The 17,062-nt window shown below is 38.8% G+C and overlaps 1 protein-coding gene and 1 long non-coding RNA gene across 6 annotated transcripts in view; both read left to right on the plus strand.

Moving 5' to 3' along the window:
• The first annotated feature begins 5,607 nt into the window (after window positions 1-5,607).
• Window positions 5,608-17,062, plus strand: part of LOC122067793 (CBS domain-containing protein CBSX3, mitochondrial) — a 13,269-nt gene continuing 1,814 nt past the window's right edge. Inside the window, exons 1-3 of one of the 5 annotated variants that reach the window (XM_042631636.1) lie at window positions 5,608-5,738; window positions 15,184-15,446; window positions 16,340-16,421. In XM_042631636.1, the coding sequence (XP_042487570.1) occupies window positions 15,189-15,446; window positions 16,340-16,421 (340 nt within the window). In that variant the 5' untranslated portion in view covers window positions 5,608-5,738; window positions 15,184-15,188. Of the gene's footprint in view, window positions 5,739-5,870; window positions 6,007-15,180; window positions 15,447-16,339; window positions 16,422-17,062 lie in introns of those variants that run through there. The other 4 variants (XM_042631635.1, XM_042631632.1, XM_042631633.1 and 1 more) reach the window with 4 other exon arrangements.
• Window positions 6,407-10,622, plus strand: LOC122067794. The gene is made up of 2 exons (XR_006136878.1): window positions 6,407-10,005; window positions 10,157-10,622. It is a non-coding gene; the product is annotated as an uncharacterized LOC122067794 (long non-coding RNA).

The raw sequence follows: 17,062 nt of genomic DNA on the forward strand, positions 1-17,062 counted from the left end.
TCTTGTTGGAAGCACTTCATATAGTTCCGCAGTGATTCTCCTTCATGTTGCTTGACGTTGGTCAAGTTCAATGTAGTCTTCTGAAGGGGTTGGCTATTGGAGAATCCCTTCACGAAGAAGTAACTTAGATTGCTGAAGCTGTGGATCGACTTCGTCGACAGACGGTTGTACCATAGCCTCGTCGCTCCTCTAAACGTCAATGGCAGGGCTCGACACATAATGTTTTTCGAGACTCGATGGAACTGCATGGTGACATTGAAGCCTTCCAGATGATCGACGGGGTCCCCAGACCCGTTATAAGTGTCATACTTGGGCAGGCAAAAGCCGATCGGGAGCGGGTCCCTCATGACCTCATCAGCTAGAGCCGTGTCATTAGTGAAGTCTGGCTCACGGGCTCCCATCTGATTTTTTGCCACCTTCTTGATCTTATCTTTCAGGTGCAGGATCATCTGCTTTAACCCCGATTCCTCGTGTCTTTGCTCGCCTCCTTGGCGTGGTTTCCCATGTCAGTCTTTGGCGGCACGCCACGTCCTTCCCCTGGGTGTGGGACTTTCCCTTATTGCTCAGTTTCAAAGATTATGAACGGACCTTATCAATCCTGTACTGCTCCGATCCCCGTCTCGAGCTCTCTGGATATGGGGGCCTCGCGGTGCTCCATCGGTCTTCTGGGAGACATCTTTGGAGACCTCCTTCATTGCCTCGGCCATTCGGTCATATTTGTCCTGGAGGGCTTCGAATTGCTCCCTCGTCACATATTCCTGTGCTCCAGGAGGGGGGCGGAGGATTACTATCTCTACGCACTGAATATCCGACCGAATGCTAGTACCTTATGGAACCTTCCCGATCATCGTTGCCCCTTTCTCGTCCAATTTTCATCGAGGGAGGGAGCCCTCCTGAAGGTTCCTCCTCCCCCATGTTCATGTTCGATGCTACCCTCGTCTTCTTACGGTTGTAGGTTCTCCCCACCATTACTGTCATTCCCACGGACGGTGCCAATTTGTTGCTGTCGAAATTCCGTATGAGCTGGTCCTGCACAAGCACAGACGGCAGAGGCCTGGAGCTTTATTCGGGGTTAGTCCTCCGACGCTCAAGTTAGGGATCGGCCACACAGTTTTTATTATAGAAGTAATGGTGTGGGTAGTAATGCTTACCTTTTTCCTTCTTCTCAGACCCTCTTATATAGCTTTTATGGTTTAGGGTGTCGCTTTTTCTTAGAGGATTCTTCATCGGGTCTACCTCCTTTCCTTATAGAGTTCTACTCGGATACGTCCTATCCTCTTCGTGGGGATACTCTCTTCATGCGGTTAATGTGGTAGAGTTCTTGCAGCCTCTGTCAGGTGGGTGACACGTGTCCAGGTGTGCAACGCGTGTCCTTACCCTACTGAGCAGTCAATTTGGTCGTATCACTATCACACAGAGCTCTGCTCCTCTAAGAAAACGTGGTACCTTCAACATAGGCTGAGAAACAGTCACATGCACTATTTCTATGGCATCTGGTCATAACGGATTCCCCAATTAATAACCATTTCAAGCATATTGAGGCATTCCATCTTAGCTTGCATTTGTTGATGGGATCTGGAGGTAAAGGTACTCATAGCGCAAATGCACGACAATGCAGGGCATGTTATGGGGTGAATTGGAAAATTATTTTCAAAGCAATCTTGTCACCGTTGTTTGATTGGGTAACAAATGGGTCGATTCGAGGCTCAAAGCCTTAAAAGCTCAAGTATAACCCTAAAGTTAAACTCCATCTTCACATCGGCCGCAACAGCCCCAAATGCTAAATAGGTCCTTTCATAGAAATTTGCCACTCACTCCTTAGTCAATATCTCACGTGTCGATAGCAGCAAAGAAGACGACGACGACGAAGGAAGAGGAGAATCCAGCTAGAAGTGGTGGAGAGGGGTGGTGAGTCTTGAAGGTTAGCATGGGATTGTGGGTCTCCGATTGTAAGGATGTGGTTGTTGCAAGTCGTGGGTTCTCGCAGGAGCAACAGGGAAGGAGTGGGCTGTTACTGTGTGGGGAGTGGGTGAGTTGGGGGTAGGGTAGCATGGTAGTGCAGAGTTGCAGGAGTGGGGATAGGAAAGAGTGGTGATGGTGATGGTAGTGGTGGTGGAGAAGGTGGCGGTGGCGGTAGTGATAGCTGCAACGACAGTGTTATGTGGAAGATGAGAGGTCTTCAACATTAGGATTGGGATAAGAGAGGTACTCTGTAAAAGAGAGGTTTTCATCGATGAAGACCCATGGGATGAGATGGGTCTTCATCGAATTAGGATTCGAGATTTTATTCACGATACCTGGTCTGGTCTTAAATACTTGGTTCGGTTTAAGAGTTTTTAAACCAATTTTGGTGGTAGCCTTATCTCTTCGAATCTGAGCCATCTATTCCAATAGTGCCATGTGTCATCTTATACTGGTAGAATAACACAGAATCGCTGCAAGGATAGTGGAGGATTTTGATCTATCCCATCCCTAATGGTACTTATGATGAGCACGGGTTCATCGACAAATAGGTCCCTACGAACTACTAAAATGGAGAGAACCATGCAGCTCCTGAGCTCTTCGCGTCTCATACATCCCAATAAACATGGATAAGTCTTGAAATGGCTTATTTAAGGGCTTTGTAACACTTGTCAATCGACACAATGTGGAGAAACACTTGAATGGTTACATTGTTACACAAGTTGCACTCTCACCAATGACACGACCTCCTATCTCTCGAGGGAATGATATATCATTGAACTAGAAGTAGTACCTATCGTGCATTCATGGGCATCTTTCACCATAGAAGATAAACTAAAACACATTGTGAATCTCAAAAAGGATTTGCAATGTCGCATTAGTCCTTGATACGTGAAGTGATTACTTTGTGGTAGTGGCATTGAGGCATTCGGTTGACATTCCAAAATTGATCGATACAAGTAAAGTAACAACAACATCCTCCAAAATAATGAGAGGTGGTGGCTCACGGCAGATGGGAAGGGGGAGTGAGAAGTGGTAGGGTTGGACATAGTAGGCGTGTCAATCGGTCGGGCTGGGCCGGTCTTGATCGAGCTTAGTTGGGCTTGCCCACTTGGAAGCCTTGCACCCCTGAACTCCCATTTAAGTAAACGAGCTAGCTTTGGAGGGCATTATACAGTTTATAATTAGGTCGGTTGGTGTTGAGCTTTAATCAGACTTCCTTAAATAGGCCTTAACTGGGCTACAAATCTATTTAAATCTAAACGGGCTTTAAACGTACCTACCCTAAAATTCTTTTCTCAAGTGGGTTGAAGGCCCAAAAATATATGACACGAATCTTTAATAAAGAAGACAAGTGATATAAGATTATGGTTGTTCTTTTCAAAAAATAAAGAAGAGATTATGACCATTACAACTTACAAAACAAAGCTTAATTGGATCAAATCTTAATATAAAGCAAAGGGTAAGAAAACTTAATTATTTTATTATTATTAGTAGTGGCAAAATAGGAATTCTATGTAATATTAAAGGGGGTCAGTCTGCAATGAGTCATTTCAAGTTGGACATATAAATGTGTTGATTCGGTCGGGCACCCAATGGGCTAGCTAACTACACCATGAACACTTGTTTAATAAACGGGTCGGGCTTGAGTCCGACATGTTTAATAATTGGCCCATCCATGTCGAGTTGTAAATGTGTCAGGCTTAGTTAGGCCTACTGATGCGGGCTCAGAATTAACTCCCCTATGACAAAGGGTAGGGGAGATGCTGGAGAGTTGTGGGAGTGGCATGAAAGTGGAGGGGAGCAGGGGAATTGAATTTAGTGAATTGGCAATGGAATTAAAATAAATAAATAAATAAATAAATAAAATAAAAACTTTGAGGTGGGGAGTGACAAAAATTTCCCCATATTACTATTTTGTGAGATATTTTGGCATTTTGTGAGGGAAATTTGCATTCACCTCTCCTCGTGTTTGCCTTTATTACGTTATCTTCATTGTGAATTTTGTTTATTACATTTAAACCCACAAATCTAACACCATGAGACCGGTGTTAATTTTGAAATTGAAAAGACTTAACTGCCCCTTCATAGTTATACCCAACCTATTATATCCTACGACACATTTTATAAAACAAAATCTCTAGATCCCACCCAACCAGATAAGAAACTAAGTTCGTCGAATGTGGAAAAGATGTAGGGCCCGTTTGATAACGTTTCAAGAAACGGAGTAAAAAGCGTTTGATAAAACTGTTTCGTTTCACTTATTTTCAGAAATAGAAATAGAAATTTTTACTTATTTATTTTTCTGGAAACGACTTGTGGCCATTCTTTCATTGGTTACTATCGACTTCTAAAACATGACTTATCAAACACCTTCAATTCCGTTTCTGTTTCTAGAAACAGAAATTTACGTTTGAATCATCGTTGACAGTCGATGGAAACTACAACCCTCCACCTTTAACAGAGGAGTTGTAGTTTTTGGCACACAACTCTAGAAGTCACCGTGCTACAGTCACTACTCCATGCACCTCTTTCTCCTTCTCTTCCTCTCTTTCAATTATTATTATTACTAATCCAATAAATCAATAAGCCTAGTAAGAATGAAGGGGCAATTGTGAATAATAAACACAAATTATTTTTGTCTTTCTCATTTGCAAAAAGCCCATAAGCTGCCATTTTCAAAATTGTAATTGAAAGTTCTTATCCGGAATCTGGTTGTGCTTATCTTTCTCATAGCTTCTTCTGATTTATTGGATATTCGATTTGGGTTAGTGTGTGACTAATCCTAATTCTGCAGAAATCGAGCTGCTTCCCTCAAAAACCTATTTTACATCCTTATCATATGCTACTTTGATGAACATTCGTCATGTATATAATCGTTTCATCAGAGCTTTTAGGGTTCGTTTCTCATCATTCCCTTCCATCTTTAGAACTTTAGCTTCTCCTCTTCCTTTTTATTCTTCTCTCATCAATGCTCAATCCCTTGGCTTCTCTACTGCTTTTTGTTCTATCGGTACTTTGTTCCTCGTTGGAGCCATGGTTTTGGAGATCCCCTACTAGTCTTCGGGTCCAGATTAAGACAACTAGTCATGTGATTAGATGCTTTGAGCGTAAGATTTCTACTATGGGTATGAGATTTCTTGCTCCCTTCCTACTTCTGCTTATGAATTATCGGCACATAACTTTTTTTGCATATAATTGAGAGAAAACTTGAGTTTTTGGATTAATTAATTCAACTCAGCGTATTACTTGATGAAGTAGAGGGTATCACTATCGACCTTTGCCTGAAAAGAAACTAAATTGGGGAAAAACGAAGAAGTTTTTTTCAAAAGGGGTTTCGAAACTTGGAGTTGCAAAGAACCCTTCGAAAGAAAACTTCACCTACAAAGAACCCTTCAAAAGAAACCTTCGTTGGTTTGGAGACAAGTCGCCTGGGAATTGTGCTTCAGAAGTTGGTATGTTAAACCCAATAATCGCAAATGGGTATTTAATAAAAATTTTGTTTCTTAACAGATTGGCCCTCAAAAGATCCTTACAGTGTTAGATCGATGGGTTTATATGTAATAAACGAAATTTGAAAGGGGAAGATATAATAAAGACAAACACCAGGGAGGTGGATGTAAATTTTCCCAAAAATAATCCTGAATTCCTGGTATATAATCGATTTGCGCCGCGTGGCTGTTGAACACTGCGGTTGTCACTTCATCTCTTCCTCCCTGTCTCGGTAGCTTCTCTTGCGTTGGCCTTTGATTTTCAGTAGCGGAGAAGAGCTTAAGGTGCGACCTTTTTTTTTTTTTTCGGGTTAACAGTATTTACGAATCTCGTTCTATACTTATCCAGTTTCTTATCTGTATTTTTATATTTTCATTAATTAATATCTTTGCATTCTCAACTGATGTCACGATCAGCCATCCAGATCTGTACCTTTATATTTTTCTGTGGCTTCTCGTAATCTCTGTGTGCGAGAAAGTGCTTCCTGATATTTGAGCTATGATGGTACGATAACGAAGATGATTTCCCGCTTCCAAGCTCAGGGTATGTTAGGTAAAATCAGATCGGATAAGGTCGGTCGGCATGTTTGGGTTCCGGATAATTTAACTAGGTTTTTGGTTGATCCACACAACACTGTGGAGGATGGATCTGTTGATTCATCGTGCAAACAAATAAACCGTAGGATGTTCAGCCCTAACATCCAATGTCACTTATAATGGAAGCAAGCACAACGGTTTCTTTCGCTCCTTACCATTTTTTCTGCAACATCGGTCAGATTTTTCATTTAGATTCATTCTTCGCTCCGTTGTGCTTTGTCGTGCCTTTTAGGGATTTATTGATTTCCACCGTTGCAGCAATGCCCTGGACGCTAGACATCAGAAGGCATTTCATCTTCAACACGTTTTCGTTGTTTGTCTATAACTATGTATTTCCTTTTGAATCACTGGTAAGCGGAAAAAAATAGTTGTTTATGTTGGATGGAAGCTCTCGTAGAACTCAGATAATTATTCCTTTCCGGCTAGGTATAGGTTGCAAGGATGGAGAGGTCCGTGCATATGTATATAAGATGATTGACGATCAGATCAATTTGGTTCTTGCCATATCATGTACAATTGAGCAAGTTGGCATATGTGTTCTACCATCTTTTTTATATTTGTCTATTTTTTTTCTTGAGAAGAGCCACTTCTCTTTAATCAGCAGGAATGCATTTCCTCCTGATCTGCAATCAGTTGCATACTTGCATTGCCTCAACTTCGAGTTATACAATTCTCCCCCACCCACCACCCCCACACACCCCCCCCCAAAAAAAAAAAAAAAAAAAAAAAAAAAAAAAAAAAACTCTTTATGCAAACTGGACCAGTTTCACCAGTCAAATTGATAATGGGAACTAGCCACCTTGGAAATTTGGTTTGTCTATGGAGCTCGTATGTGTTAAACTGCTTTCACACTTGTTAAATGTGAACAAAGCTGTTTTTTTGCTTCATAACTACCTGTTATGAGGTGGTTGAATTGTTTACCCAACAAATGGGTTCCATCTAGCAATTAGATATGCTCTGCAGCTCTGATGTTAGTTACTTCGTTTGTGAATGCTCCATGCAAAGCATGTTTTAGTTTTTGCTTATCTTATGGTGACATAATATTTACATTGGGTTGAGTAGGAGCATTTACTTTGGAATTCCTTAGAGGAAAATTATATCATGACATAAATGTGGAACAAAAAAGGATTTTTTTTATTTCATATTGAATTTGTTGAGTTTGTCTTTGAAGGAAGGGGATTAAAATGCATATACTCCACATTCGTTTAGAGTTCACTTTCTTATTCTTCTTTAAATCTTCCAGTTTCTAATAGTCCATATCTCATTGTTTCTTTGCTTCTTGTCGAAGTGTACCGGGGGGGGGGGAGTGTCCTTGTTGATTCGTGTGGCATTAGCCTTAGAGTTTTTTTATGCTTAGTCTAGTTAAATCATTATTAGACTTTGTTATTTACTCTGTTTGTAATTTAACTCTAAGTAGGACTCCTATTTTAATATAAACTGTGGGCCTAGGCCACAATAGGGATTATTCAGAACCTATCGTGGCTATGGGAAATGCACATTATTCTCCCATCGTTCTCTGTCTTTTCTCTTCTTCCCTCTCTCTCTCTCTCTCTCTCTCTCTCTCTCCCCCCCCCCTCTTCTTATGACTGTGCAAGGACTGGTTCTTAATCTCTGCTGCTACATGGAATCTGAACTCTTTTAATCAGTTCTTCCACTTCAACTTTTGTTTTGATAGTCCCTTCAAGTTTTTCTTTGTGGTTTGCAAGAATGGAAGAACCTATGGTGTCATATTTTTACTCTATGGAATACTAGTTGCTAACGACATGAAAATAAACTGGTGTCTCCTTCATACATGTTGCTGATTTCCCCCTAGCGTGGATTGTCGTGGGATATGAATCTACATCAAAATTTTCCATCGCATGAAACATACTACAGCATTAATTGCTTTCAGTGGTGATTCCATGGGAGTTCGTCATCACTGGTATTGATTAATATATATATTTCTGTCAAAATCTTCCATCTGTAACCTGGTGGAACCCCCTGTTCTTCAAAGTATTTTGGCGAGATTGAGATTCCCCTTTTCTAGGTATCTGGCCGTGAGATTCTGTTGATACTTCGGACTAACTTGTCCCCTCTTCTAAGTTATTTCGATCCTAATTTGGTGTCAATCTGACTTTGGATCTTATGTATTTTGAAATGACCCAAATTCTGGGTTCTTACTTGTAAGAATTGTTATCTTTTGCTGTTGGTTATTGACTTGTCATCCAATTATTGTGATATTGTGGGGTTTGTATTATCCATTGGTCTGCTATATCTATCCTGTTTTGGAGGCCCATGAGAGGGTTTTATATTAATCTTTGTGGAAATGTTGTGTGCTCGGCGCTAGAGTTGCTTTTCACTGGTTCCATCAATTTCTCTATTTTTGGTTTGTTAGGTTGCTGTATTTGTTGGTTTGGGGAGTCTTAATAAGATATTGCTGCTGGTTACTCCTTTACATACATAATGAGCGATTCAAAACCTCCATGGACTCCCTCAATGTCCAAATACATCCATCAAGTTTAATGGTGCTTCCAATTATTTTCTCTGGGCACAAGCAGTTCAAGTTTATATAACCGCCAAAATGGAGGATGTATTATTTGACTACGTGTTCACCTGCTACAACTTTTGCGAGTATAAGAAGTGGATGACGAAGAATGGTATTAGTCTGTTGCTTGTGGAACACTATGAAGCCATTGTGGCTTCTAATGTAATGTTTCATACCACAGCCAAGGGTGCTTGGGATGATATCAAGAAAACTATTCTCAAGATAAAAATATGTCCATGGTATATGACTTTTTTGGTAAGTTCTACATTAAAAGAAATGGAAAATTTGTTGGCGACTACTATAATTATCTAAAGGGCATGTGGGAGGAACTTAATGTGTACCAACCTTTTTCCATTGATATTGAAGTTTAGGCTCTATCTTTGGTTAGGCTCTCATACTAAATAACGTAAGATAGAATCATAAGTGATCCAATCCCAGGTAGGATCTTCAATACAATCAATAAATTTCAGATTCAAGGAACAAATTAGAAAAATAAAACAAAAAATAGAGAAGAAGGAGAAGAAGAAGGTAGGTAATAGGGTAGTCTCTCTCAGATTCGGGTCCATTACCCATGGCCTCCCACAGTCTCACCGTTGTTTTGACTCTCTTAGCCACAGCCTCGCTTAGGACTATGGGATGCAAAAAGCAAACTTCCTTTCATAACTTCAAATTATGGGGGACCTTTTAAGGGTCATTACAAAGGGTCATTACATTGTATAGGCATAAAGCTTGCTTCGCAAGAAAGAACAAAAATATAAACATAACAGAAAAAGGAAACTAAGAAAGCCTCTCTAAAAGTGATCTTCTTTGTACAAGAAGAATCAAACTAAAAGGAAACAAAGACTTTAGAAAATCTTAAAACAAGTAACTATTTCTTGCCTTTAGACTTAAGCAAAGACAAACAAACTACTTGCAAAAAAGGGAAAGAAAAAGATGGAAACAAATCACTAAACTCTCCTTGAAAACTCCATCTATTAGCTAGCTGTCCAAGGCAAAAAAGAAAATAGAAACTAAACTAAATCAGGAATAAAAAAAAAGGAAAATTAGGACCCAAATCACTGTTCACATGAACATTGTTGCATGAATAGTAACCGCGGGTATTATTCACATCAACAACATTGTGAACAATAACTTTTTCCTTTTCCCTCTGAATTTTATTCTCGTCCTCTTCTTCTTTGTGCTTTGATCTACATCATCATGATTATATACACTATAATTCTATTCCTCTTGATGACAACTTGAAGAAGGTATATAATGTAAATCTAAATATTAACCATTATAGGTGTATGCTTGATCTTTTGGTTAGAGCTAGGAATTTAGAAGAGGCTGAGCAACTAATAGGTACCATGCCCATGTAGGTAGATGTTGTGATATGGGGAATAACTCATGGGAACATGGAAATTGGAGAGAAGATAGAAAGAACTTGGTAAGGTTGGAATCTACTCTTGGGGCTGGTAGCCTCACTTTACCTGTCCTTTGTGTTACATGTTCCCCAATTTCCATTAAGTCTTCTCTCAGTAAGTCAGTTAATAAAGTCCTTAAATTACTTCATAACTTTCTTCTCTTCATACTGCTTTTTTAGGATCTTCACACGAGGAAGACGATTGGTGGAGAGCGTGAAAAAGATGGTTTATATTATCTCTATTGTGATACTCTTGCTACTTTCGCTGCTGTTATAGCCGTTGGGGATGTCTCCTTTCCAATGGCACTGTCGTTTAGGTCATTTGTCCTTGTCTGGGCTGTAAATTTTATTTCTTAGTTTTAAGTCTATAGTAAAGTTAAGAGTGTGAAGCATGTGAGTTAGGAAAGCATCACCGTGTGTCTTTTCCATCTCGCTCTGTGCTTTGGAGTTCGTTTTTATTTTCCTTAGTTCATTTAGATGTTTGGGGTCCTTGTCGAGTCAGCAATAGCTTTGGGTTTCGATATTCTGTGTCTTTTGTTGATGACCACCTCGTCTTACATGGCTGTACTAGTTAAAGGATCGATCTAAATTTTTATCTGTGTTTCAGACTTTATATAAGGAAATAAAAACTCAATTTGGTGTTTAAGGTGTTTCATCTTGACAATGCTTTAGAATATGTCCAAAATGAGATTTCTGATTTTTGTGCTGCCCGTGGGATGATACACCATACTAGTTGTTCTTATACCCCTCAACAAAATGGGGTGGCTGAACGCAAAAATCGGCATCTCCTTAGGGTAGCACGTGCAATTATGTTACATATGCATGTTTAAAAATCTTTTTGGAGTGATGGTGTTTTAACTGCCTGTCATTTAATTAATCGCATGCCATTTTCAGTGCTTTCTGATCGATCTCCTTCTATTGTTTTTCCTAACTTGCCCAGTTTTTCGGTTCCTCGTGTTTTTGGCTATGTTTTGTTTTGTTCACAATTTGCATGCTCTGTTTGTTATCTCCCAGGTCCACTAAATGCATCTTTTTGGGTTACTCCCGTACTCAGAAAGGGTACAGGTGCTATGACCTAGTCACTCACCGCAATTTTGTTAGTGTTGATGTGTCTTTTTTTGAAGGCACACCCTTTTTTCTTTCCCAGGCATCCCAACCCGGGACTAAGTGGACTTCTTGAGCTCCACCTCCTATCCTTACACTCATTCTTTTCCCCTAATACCCCTAGTGCCAGCGTCTCACCTCCTCTATAGGTTTATCAGTGCCGGAGCGGAAAGCCCAATGGTGATACTATTACTCCAGCCGATTCGTAACCTTCATTGCTGCCCTCCTCTGGTGAAGCTCCAATCCTGTCCTGGATGACTTACCAATTGCTCATCGTAAAGGTACACACACTTGCACCAAAAAATCTCTGGCTATGTTTCCCATTGATAAATTTGTTTCCTTGTCTCATCTTCCATCACCTATCCATGGTCTTGCATTATCTCTTTCTACTTATACCATTCCAAATCTCATGTTGATGCCTTGAGTATCCCTGGATGGAAAACTGTCATGGATGTAGAAATGGATTCTCTTTTGCATCGTGCCACCTGGAGTTTGGTAGATTTACCTCCTGGTAAGGACTTGGTGAAGTGTCGCTGTGTTTATACTATTAAGTATCATTCTGATGGCTCTGTTGAGCAGCTGAAGGCCCGTCTGGTTGCCAAGGGGTATACTCAGATATATGGGGTTGATTATTTTGAGACATTCTCTGCTGTTGCTGGGCTGAACTCTGTTCGCCTTCTTATTTCTCTTGCTGTTAACTATGATTGGCCGTTGTTTCAGTTGGACATCAAGAATGCTTTTCTATATAGTGATCTGCAGGAAGAAGTGTATATGGAGCAACCTCCTGGGTATGTTGCTCAGGGGGAGAATAGAGGTTGAGTGTGTCGTTTACATAAGGCTATATATGGACTTAAACAGTTCCCTCGGGCATAGTTTGACAAATTTAGTACTACTGTGGTAACTTGTGGGTTTTCCCAATGTTATTCTGAACACTCTGTCTTTGTTCGTCGCAAAGATAATAAATTGATTGTCTTAGTGGTTTATGTGGATGATATTATCCTCATTGGTAATGATGAGGTAGGAATTTTTGAAGTTAAGAAGTACTTGCAACACTTTTAGACCAAAGACTTAGGCCAACTTCACTATTTTCTCGGCATTGAAGTGGTCAGATGCAAAAAGGGGATCAATTTATCTCAAAGGAAGTATGTGTTGGATCTTTTATCAGATACTGATGTGCTTGCATCCAGACCTGTGGATATCCCTATGGACCCTCACTAGAAATTTGGTGTTAGTGATGGTGAACCTCTCCAATATGTGCATCAGTATCGGAGTTTAATTGGCAATTTGATATATCTCACAGTCACATGACCTGACATTTCTTATGTTGTGAGAGTCCTTAGTCAGTTCATGCACTCTCCTCAGAAAGCACATTGGGATGTAGCTATTCGTGTTCTTTGGTATCTAAAGGGTGCTCTTGGTAAAGGGCTGATCTATAGCCCTAATCGGCATATGGATCTGATTGGCTACTTCGATGCTGATTGGTCTGGCTCTGCTAGTGATCGTAGGTCCATTACAGGTTATTGTACTTTTGTTGGAGGCAATCTAGTTACATGGGGAAGTAAGAAGAAGACTACCCTAGGTTTTCTATAAAGTGAAGGGTTCTCTATTCCTCTTGGCTCCACAGTCAACATTAAGCTGTTTATTTTTCTTCTGTTGATGATTTCTATTTGTCAATAGGGATAATGGAAGGGATTTATCTTGTCACTTTCTTATTAAATTATGAATTCAAGATTTGGGAGAAAATGACTTCAGTCCAACTTCAGCCTCGCTCTCCACAAGCTTAGGAAACCCACCCCTCTCTTGAATGGTTCCTATGGTCCGCACTTTAAATTTTATCTAGCTATGACTTTCTCCTGTACTTTATCTTGGTTTTCTCCCATTAGAACCCTGGTACAAAACCACTAATCTCATTAATATTTGCTCTTCTCCCTCTAAACCTTCATCTTTTTACTGCTTTAGCAGAAACATAGGATATGTTCTCGAGATCTTAATACCTAGGGATTAGTTTTTTCCCAAAATTCCGTCTTATTTATGCTCGCAATACTAGTGAAGACCCCAAAGATGGACAAATGGTGACAGCTCTTGGTAGTTCACAAGATTAAAAATACTAGTGAAGATCCTAAAGATGGACAAATGGTGACAGGCTGACAACTATTGGTAGTTGCACAGGATAAAAAAAAAAAAAAAAAAGAAAAAAAAAAAAAAGAGAGAGAAGATCTATGGTGCCTATTGTCTTTTCTTGCCAAGATTTTATCTTATATGGTATTTTTGCTACCAACTTCTGTTTTTTCTCTAATGAAAGATGCCAGCTTGGTAACTACATGTTGCCAATGTGGTGTCCACTAAGATGGGTTCTAAACCTGTTTAGCTGGATTGCCTTTCCATTCTTCTTTTGTGATGTTTCTCGTAGCTACATCTGTTTAGTTTGAGTTTGGAAACCAGCTAAATTAGTTGCTTAGATGCCTTGTTCATGTTTATATTATAGCCAAGGTTCACGGTATCGGGTTTTGACTTGGTTTCGACCTCTGGGGAGACCGAAATTTTGGTGGAAACCTGAAAAATTTTGAGGATACTGGGGAATTTTTCTCGATATGGTGGAAACTTAGGTTTCGACCCCCAAACAGTGTTTTTTTTTGTCTGATTTTTTGTATACAACCTATTATAAACATTTCTGACACGTTTACATCATTAGTTTCGTAAAAAAAAACACAAAGTCTTACTTGTGAGGTGGACCAAAGGTTCGATAATCATCACGTTAACTTGTTGGCTTAAATTCTGAAACTTTACTATGTAATGACTATATATAGTCTACAATCTACATCAAAACAGAAGACATAATCTAAATGATCCAAAATAGATAAAAATATTACATCATCGACAGTTATCTATCAACACTGAACAATAGTGACTCAATTACTCAACACTCGAAAGTAGTGACTCAATTTCAAGTAGAGTGTTTAGGCGGTTCCATCCAAGTAGTGACTCACTACCCTTAAGGCACACATGTTATATTTTTTAACATTATTTAGTAAGCTATATAAACCTTATATCATAAAAAATCAACATTAAGCCACATCAAATCATTAAAATCAACATTTAGCCGCAGCAAATCATAAAAAATAACATTAAGTCATATTAAGTTATAAAGAATCAACATTTAGAGAAATGCTCTTGTTTTATAATAAGTTTAACTGGTCAAATGATTTTTATTTTTACATGAGACTTTTTGTATTAGATATAACATAAAACCAGCTTTCCAACAAGTCTAATATTACTTAAATCTTAGTTGTAATGATATAATTATGTTTCAGTCAAACTTATTTTAAAGTGCGCGAATGCTGTTAAAATTGCCTGAATGAAAATAATTTTAGGGATATCAAAACAAAATATTATTTTACTGGACTTTTGGTTTTTAGCAATGTTTTAACATTATAGGATTTATAAAATTTTCATAATTGAGAAAAACCCCAGCATTTAAAAGTTGAAAATCGCCTCTATAACCAAAATTCAGTTTTTATTCTTGGATTGGGGGGTTGAATTTTTATCCTTTAGGAATTTGATTTTTAAACTATTTTTATTGGATTCAAATAGGGGCTATTTCCTTGTTTATGAATAATATCTTAAGATGATATTTAACATAAATAAGTGCCAAAAAATGAAAATCTCCACTGTTTCCCACACTTGGGAGACAATGCACAAGAGAAGGTCGAAATTTTCCATGTTTCGACGAAACATGGGAATTTTGGTTGAAACCTGTCAAAACTAGGTCAAAACAGGAGATTTTTTAAAATCCCCTATGGTTTTGTTTCGACCTGTGTTGATACCTACGAAACATGCGAAATTTTGCATGTTTCGCTCGAGTTTACGAACCATGATTATAGATCCTAGGGTCTTTACTACTGTCTAGGTTGTCGTCTGCTTGTCGGAAAGATTAGGCCCGCTTTTCCTAGCTTTCTGTATCCATACTTTCGAATGCAATTTTGTTTGCATTTGCTAAGGTGTTAATCTGTACAAGATAAAAACTCATATTCAAGAAAGCAAGGAATGATTGCTCCAAGATGATAATGGTGCTTTCTTATTTGAGATCTGTATTTCTTTAGCAGGTAAGATGCAAGGAACAATTCATGCAATTCGTTCACATGGAAGCATTCTCAAACATGCAGTCCTGCAACGTATCCGTCTGGTGGATCCTGTCTTGCGTCCTGCCATAGTTTCGCGTTTTGAGTCTGTTTCCTCTACCCGGTTAGAAGAGCATGGCTTTGAAAGCACCACTATTTCAGACATTCTAAAAGCCAAAGGTAAAAGTGCTGATGGTTCCTGGCTTTGGTGCACCATAGAGGACACTGTTTATGATGCTGTGAAGTCGGTATACACTTCTGCCATCTCTCTGAAACTCTATTTAATGCTTCTTATACAAATTACTCTTTTGAAATATATTAGGGATTTTCTTATTGACCCCTTGAAGTGTCAAATAATTTGTAACCTTACTTTTTTGCGCTCTTAGTATAACTCTTTTTTTGTCCCCCAATGAGGGTAAAACCCTGTCATTTCACTTGTTAATGTAATACTAGGATTCAAGTAGACAAATGCAACTCTTGTTTACGATAGAAGCACTCACACTAATTGGCAGTACAGATTTTCACGAAAGTCCCAAGAGCCTGGTTCACTTAAGTAGTGAAATGGACCTGGCCCCTTGGGTTTTTGTGGCTATATTCAGGCTCAGTAACTTGTCTACATTATGTGTACGCATAAAATGTGCAAAACAGTGGCATCTTTTCATAATGAAATAACGATAAGTCACTTCGGAATTATTTTGAAAACCTTTTCTTACCCTTGACTTATAGAACTTTTATGAATAAGGCAAAGGGCAATCAAAAGAATGTTGTACAGGTTTTCACGAAAGTCCCAAGAGCTTGGTTCACTTAAGTAGTGAAATGGACCTGGCCCCTTGGGTTTTTGTGGCTATATTCAGGCTCAGTAACTTGTCTACATTATGTGTACGCATAAAATGTGCAAAACAGTGGCATCTTTTCATAATGAAATAACGATAAGTCACTTCGAAATTATTTTGAAAACCTTTTCTTACCCTTGACTTATAGAACTTTTATGAATAAGGCAAAGGGCAATCAAAAGAATGTTGCAAGTTCTATATACGACTATATAGGTGTCTTTTAGACATCCCAATATATTATAAGAGTGTAATACTGAAAAAACCTTCTGGAACAATATTAGTCTTTAAACTCTCTGCATGTATTGTAGATGACACAACACAATGTTGGTGCTTTGGTGGTCGTGAAGCCAGGAGAGCAAAAGTCAATTGCTGGTATTATCACAGAGAGAGGTATGCATAAAATGTTGAGTTTACTTTCTTAATAACCTATTGGACATGTTAGCTGTTTCCCATTAATCTGGTACTGTTGATGTTACTTAACTGGCGCCTTTACATCTAATTGGGTTGGAATAACTCTCCAAACATAACCTGCTTATATTGGGTTGAGAGAAATGATAAAATATTTTTCTTGATTTATAATCCTTTGAAATCTGATTCTGTGAATGGATTCTTCTGATCAAATTTCTTGAACTTCTGTCCCTCCACCTAGTACATTGAACTCATGATTTTTTCCTTTCAGTTTGAGTTTCCATTTTCAATCTTTATCTTCTTTCCATGTCCTTTTTTGCAAATCCTAATCAATAAAGATGTGATTAGCAACATAGCCATAGTTGATGGAGTGCAGTACAAGATTGTGCACTTAACATTTTATGCACTCATTTGTTGTGGATTTTATTTGTACCTGTAAAATGACTCTCTCCTCATTTGTTGTGGATTTTATTTGTATCTGTAAAATGACACTCTCTCCTTTATTAACTCTTTTATTTATTTTAGTTATTGTGTGACAACCTTTTCTGTTCACTACCATCTTTTAGCATTGAGCCAGGTATCACTTTTGCATGGAAACCATAGCATATCCCCCCCCCCCCCCC

The sequence above is a fragment of the Macadamia integrifolia genome, unplaced genomic scaffold, assembly GCF_013358625.1.
Source record: "Macadamia integrifolia cultivar HAES 741 unplaced genomic scaffold, SCU_Mint_v3 scaffold3129, whole genome shotgun sequence".
In the NCBI taxonomy this organism is placed as follows: Eukaryota; Viridiplantae; Streptophyta; class Magnoliopsida; order Proteales; family Proteaceae; genus Macadamia; species Macadamia integrifolia.